Here is a 6,355-nt window from a genome sequence, read left to right as displayed (position 1 = left end):
TTGTACTGAGAATGCTTCCCCTTTGCTGGAAGAGAAAAGAGCCACCAAGTTGGGATTGCCTGGGCTGGTGAACGCTGCTGATACTGCAGCTCTCGCTTTATTGCAGCAGTTATCGATAAAAGCTCTGGAGCTCAGTGAGCTCCCAGTGTGCTTGGGAAGGAGGCTTTGTCTGCCATCAAGGCCTGCACAGGGCACATGTGGCGGGAATCACCCTGTCTGGTGCCAGATGCTGCTGTGTGAAGTGGCAGCTGTGGCTCCAGGTCACCCTGGTGGGTGTGGAGGGGCCAGGAGCTCACCCCAAACTTCCATCCCCCTGCACTGCCAGAGCAGTGGTTTGAGCCAGCATCCTGGTGCAAACTCATCCCTGAGAATATGCCCATGTATGCAGCTGGCTTCATGCAAGATCAAAATTTGTCTCTTTCTCCTCCCAGAAGCTTCCACCCCTGAAGACCCCAGCCTTGGTTTCACGTTGCACAAAGCCTTTACCCTCACCCTGGCCGTCCCTGCTTGCAATGGCATTGTGTCTCAAGCAAGTCTTCAACAAAGATAAAACATTTCGTCCCCGGAAGAAGTTTGAGCCAGGCACCCAGCGCTTTGAGCTGTACAAGAAAGCCCAAGCCTCCCTCAAGTCTGGGCTGGACCTGAAAGCAGTGGTGCAGCTGCCTCCCGGAGAGAGCATCAACGACTGGATCGCTGTGCACGTGGTGGACTTCTTCAACCGCATCAACCTCATCTATGGCACCATGTCAGAGTACTGCACAGAAAAGAGCTGCCCCATCATGTCAGGTGGACTCAAGTATGAGTACAGGTGGCAGGACGATAGCAAATACAAGAAGCCGACCAAGCTGTCGGCTCCACAGTACATGTGCATGCTGATGGACTGGATCGAGATGCTCATAAACAATGAGGACATCTTCCCCACCAGGATAGGTGAGTGTGCTCTTGTTCTTCGCAAGGCTGGGGTTGTAACTGGTGCAGGTTCCCAAGCTGCTGGTGCACCTCAGGGTTGGTATTGCCGAACTTTGCCATCCCAAGGATCATGGTACTTCCTACTCCAGGTATTCCTCAGTGTCTGTCTCACACTCCTTTGCTGCAAATTGAGCTTGGGATTCCTCATCCTCCTCCTACGGGATGTGGAAACCAGTGTTCTCCTTGAACTTTCTTGAAGTGTCCTGTGCTAGTAAGAAATGAGGGCTGGTAGATCATCAGTTTCCTTGCCCTTCCTCAAGGAGCTGAGCCACAGGCCTGATTAGAGGTGGTCATCACATCTGCCCAGCATGCTCTTCTCTCAGCTAACCAATTCAATTTCTTTCTGGTTTTCCAGATAGGTTCATGGTCCCAAGGCCTAACCCTCATCCCACCTTGCTGCTTCACTTACTAGCTCCTCTCCATCTCCGCTAGTTCATCTCAGCCCTAATTATACAGCACATCTTGCTGTTTAGCTGAGGCATCACCTGAGCAGAGATGACTGTCCTTGCAATCTGGCCTTTTCAGCTGCCAACCCCTGGGGTGTATGATGGACCCCATCAAAAGGTTTGGCCTTTGGAGCTTGCAGCAGCTGCCAAAGGCAACACAGATTGAAAACCAACCCCTCTGCTGCTGACCTGCAGTGCTTGGCAGCTGCCAGGGCTGATACTAGCCCTGTGACTTCGCTGCTTTCTCACTGTTTGGGGAGATGAGTTCAAGGGTTGGAGCTGATGAGTCGGCTGGTAGGGCTGCCAGAGCCTCAGGTCATGCCTCATGCAGTTGATTTTCAGATGAAACACAAAGCTTCTTGAATGTAAAAGAAGACTCAATGAGCTTTGTGAGGAGAGGCATGGCTTTTCAAGTCTGCTTGACCTTTTTTGGTTTTCCAAGCTGTGCAGCTGACAGGGCTGAATGAAACCAGTGCAGTTGAGGTTCAGGATTTTCATTAATACATTGGGAAGCGTTGAAGAAAATGGTCTATGTGGGATTATTGTCAACCACTAACTGTTGTAGCCCCATTTGGCTATGCAGTAGCATCCGGTTGTATTCTTTTTTCAGGAAAGTCTCTGTCCCTCAGGGGTTTGGAAGGGTTGGGCTCCCTGCAAGCAAGAGGGGAGGCAGCTCCTGCATGCTGGTGCCACTGGGATGGGGTGGCCCCCTCAGATCCTTGGTCTGACCTGGCTTTGCCTGGGGTTAGGGTGGACCAACTCCCCTTTCAGAGGGTTTCTTTCTCTCTCCCTCCAAAACCCGAAGCCAAGACCTGCAGGCAATTGCTGCCTTCTTCCCCTTGCTGGCTGTGTGGGGCTGGCTGGGTAGTGCAGCACCAAATCCTCATGCCAGAGGACAGACAGACAGGCTGCCTTTGGGGCATGTGGGGAAGTCAGCTCCTGGGATTCACTGGGGGCATTTGCTGTGCCATGGGGGCAGCCCTACGTCGTGGGCTCAGTGGGCTCCACACATCCCTGTGGACAGAGGAGGCTGGAAGCGTGACTGGCTAACAGCGTCACTGCAGGATGCTCCGTGCTGTCAGCCCCAGCTCTGCTGGGGACAACAAAGTCCCCATTGATTCTGGCTGCAGCTGGGCACAGGCTCACTGCTGCCAAGGATTGAAATGGCAGCCACTGGGCCTTCCTCCTCCCGAGGTGGCGGGTTCCCAAGGAGAAGTTCTGTGTGCCACTAAAAGCAGGGGTGCAGACACATCTTGCTGGTTCTGGCCTCAGATGCAAAACGGAAGTGCACCTGAGATTGCAGTTTAAAATGCATGAAAGGCTGTTGGTGGGAGGCATAGGAAAGAGGGAGCCAGCGATACTTTGTCATCAGTGCGTCCCTAATTAACTGTTTTTCACTGTCCTGCCTTGTGCGCTCAGCAGCTCTGGCATTTCAGATGATGGAGGTGTTTGGCCAAAGGGAAATGTCACATCTGCCTGTTCCTGACAGGCTGCTCCTTGTAGCCGCGCTGGATGACAGGGGAGGCTGGGGGACACAAAGCAGGGAGGAACACAGGGCTTGGGGACAGCAGCCAGGGTGAGCGGATGGGGATGCTTGGCCTCCCTCCTGAAAAGCCAGATCCTGGGGAAAAGACCCAGGACAAGGGGAATAACGGACTGAGAAGACACAGGGCAGATGTGAGCTGTTTTAAGGAGGGGAAAGGAATCTGATGAGGTGATGGGGGAAAATTATGAATTTCATACATGGGAGTCATGGTGAGGCCCTTCAGTATTAGCAGCAGAGATGGGATTTAGCATGAAGATCTGTTCCACTTCTGTTTGTACCAGAGAGGTCCGCCAGCATGGCTGACCACCGTCTCAGCAAGTGTTTCTTCAGCTGTTCTGCATCTCAGCTTACCCTCTTGGCCTCTCTTTGCCATGTGCAATAAACCAGATGAGCACAAAGATTTCCCTGCCTAAGGCCACCTGACTACAGACAAAACAGACTTTTTTTTTTTTTCTTCTTTTTTAAGAGCATGTTCTTTCTAAACCAGCAAGTGTTCCCCAAACTTGCTGATGTTGCCTGAGGCTTACCTCAGCATCCTTCTCTATCTAAAAGCTACAAAGCCTGAAGCAGCACATGGTTCACTGGGGCTCGCTCTTGGCTGTCCTGAGAGCTTAGGGAGAGGTATCTTCTGGGTCAGAATGGGGAAATCCTTTACCCTGGGTGAGAGGCTCAGCTAGAAATGAGCAGAGATGGCTTACTGGCTTGTGGGCTCACAAGGTCCTTTGGCATCATAAGGAAGACCTTGGCTGGGATAAATGCACTCAACTCCACTGATTGGAGCAGAGCTGGGCTGATTTGGACCACTAAAGCATCTGGTCCTTCTTCAGCTGTCAGAAGTGGGAGGGAAGCAAAGCAACCTGGTGACAAACACCTTTGGTTTAGCCAAGCTGTGTGATGCAGACCTTGTGCCGGCTCTGACAGCAAGGCTGGAGGGGCAGCTTACATCTGAAACAGAAGCAAGGGAGCTTGATGCCAGCAGACAGCCTGTGACCTGGCAGAGTTAACCAGCAGGACCACAGCCCTTGGACTGCACCAGTAGAAATTCCCTGTGGTGGTTTAATGGGGCTGGGAGGACTGCCAGGCCTTCTGCCTACCACAGCAAGGCTCAGAGGGAGGTATTGCATCTTACCTGTTCCCAGGGAAATCCATCTGCAGGGATCAGTCCCTCCAAAAGGCTTCGCTGTATAATCCTTCTTCTGGAGCGAAACCTGTTTGTCTGCTGGTCAAGATAAACCAAATCCCTGTATGGGGTGAGCGATGCCAACCTGATAGCTATAAACCTACAGCAGCAGCAGCTTTCCCAGATGACCCATATCAGTTTGCATGGGCTAGCCTTCTGTTTCCACTCTTCGAACCAAGGTAGCTGTCCTGAAAAATACATTTAGAGAATAACCATTGTTCCCATGCAGAGAGAAGAATAAATGATTCTACAGGTGTATTTTTACCAGCTGGTAAAACTATATCAGTAGATTTCTTCAGTGAGAGGCCAGTTGGAGAAATTGCCACCTGGAAAATATCGGCTTCTCCCAGTAATCATTCTGCCCCATGGCGCCTGGTTTCAGGGAGCTGCTGCTGGCCAGCAGCACACTGGGGAGGAAGGTTGGCTGGATGGGGTTTGCAGGGCTGGGGCGGCTGGCTGCACCAGTCAGCCCAGCATCAGGCTGCTGACTGCACACAGCCAGGTGTCCTACATCAGCACCACCGCGGCTGCTGAAACCTCTCTGTTATTAAATCAGTGCAGCCGCAGGGTTTGGACCAGACCCAGCGCCGGAAACACCCCACGCTCTCTGCCAAATATGCCTGTGGCTCTAAAGAGCGTCAGTCATTGGAACAGTTCTTGGAAAGCTTTTCAAAACTCCAGCTCTGCCATTCCAGTATGATCCCAAAACAATTATTAAAAAATACAGAAAACTTGGTGTGAAATTATCTGGTACTGTCTCCGCATAACAACAGGAGGAACATGTTCAGAATTCAGCTAATTATAACTATTCTCTCAGATGATTATTTTTCACGTGATTTGTCCTTTTTTTCGTGCCTATTTTCTTTCAAAATTAACACCACACCAGCTTGCCGCTGCCATCATGCCATTTGTTTTAAATGGGGCTTTAAAGACTTATTTTTAGGTGAAAATGAATCACCAAATGCCACGTGCCCAAAATGGAACTGAGAAATAATAACACCACAATAATTCATCACGTAATTCATTGAATTACTGCTTTTGCAGATGAAAAAAATGCAATTGCCAAGAAACAAAATAGCTTCCCAGTACTGATTCATCATGAAAAAATTAAACTGGCTGGAGCACGAGGGTTAGGGAGAGATCCAAGAGCCACTCGCAGTCCCTCACCGTAAGTGCAGGCACTTTGTTACCTCTCATTTTCATTTCCGTTTACACGTGGCCCCAGATGGTTTCCTTATGTTTTGAAGCAATCAGCACAGAGTAGGGAAAACAGATTTCTCAGAGCATTAAATCACATCTTGGGGTTTTCAAGCAAAACATCCAAGACAAACTGAAGGTGCTAATTCATTTCAGGGCTGTGAGTCACGCCGCTCGCCAGCGTCCTGACTGCGTTGCAGCAAGTGAAATTGTACCTGCTGTACTTACAGCTTTTGCCCTAGCTTGGAGCGTGGGCAAGTTTCTCCCATTTCCGCTGCCATGGATGGCTGCTCTGTTCCCCTCTCCAGGGACTGGGCTATGTTTCCACCCTGGGCTAGGCGATGCTGCTGGCTGTCTGGCCTGTGTGTAGTGTCTGGGTAGCTCACGCCTGTGATCATGGTGAAAGAGAAGAGCTCACCTTGTGTATCAGTCTTTTTCCCAGCATCCGAGCAAGCTCATGTTGCGTCCTGTGGTCCCCTCATCACTTACTGTGCAAGATGAGTAAGAGGGTGGCTACTGCTTGCCGGACTGTGGTTTTGCTGCTGCTTTCTCCAAGGTTTCTGGATGGTGAGCACCAGTGAATTAAATGTAAAGGTAATTTCAATGCCTTTAAATCAGCCCAGGTGGGTTTTGTGATGTTCTGCTGTCCCTTGGAGCAGCTGGGACCAGCATCAGTGGGATGCACTGGGATGGTATTGCGGAGTCCCTGGATGTGTGTAGGGCTGAGGAGGGTGAAGCAAACCCGAGCACTGTCACCCTGCCAGGGGCTTCATCCTGACTTTGCCCTGGCCTGCCATACTTCTGCTAACAGGTCATCTCAGCCACGCAGTGTCAGTCCCCCCAGCCTCACCCCTTCGTTTTGCTGAGTTGCTACTCCTGATGGTTTGTGCCACCATGCACTACCTCTAAGATGAAAGAAATCCCCCAGGCAAGGGCCACCACTGCCTCGCTCCCAAGTGCTACTTATCGGTGCATTGGCCGCTGATGGGGTCTCTGGGCTGCTGGCTTAGTGCCTGG

General features: G+C 51.1%; 1 protein-coding gene across 1 annotated transcript in view; it reads left to right on the top strand.

The window, feature by feature from the left end:
* The first annotated feature begins 512 nt into the window (after window positions 1-512).
* Window positions 513-6,355, top strand: part of MOB3C (MOB kinase activator 3C) — a 14,477-nt gene continuing 8,634 nt past the window's right edge. Inside the window, exon 1 of the mRNA XM_010137316.1 lies at window positions 513-930. Coding sequence (XP_010135618.1) covers window positions 513-930 — 418 coding nt within the window. The remainder of the gene's footprint in view (window positions 931-6,355) is intronic.

Source organism: Buceros rhinoceros, unplaced genomic scaffold (genome assembly GCF_000710305.1).
Source record: "Buceros rhinoceros silvestris isolate BGI_N320 unplaced genomic scaffold, ASM71030v1 scaffold30575, whole genome shotgun sequence".
Taxonomy (NCBI): Eukaryota; Metazoa; Chordata; class Aves; order Bucerotiformes; family Bucerotidae; genus Buceros; species Buceros rhinoceros.
This window is presented reverse-complemented; position numbering and strand designations above follow the sequence as displayed.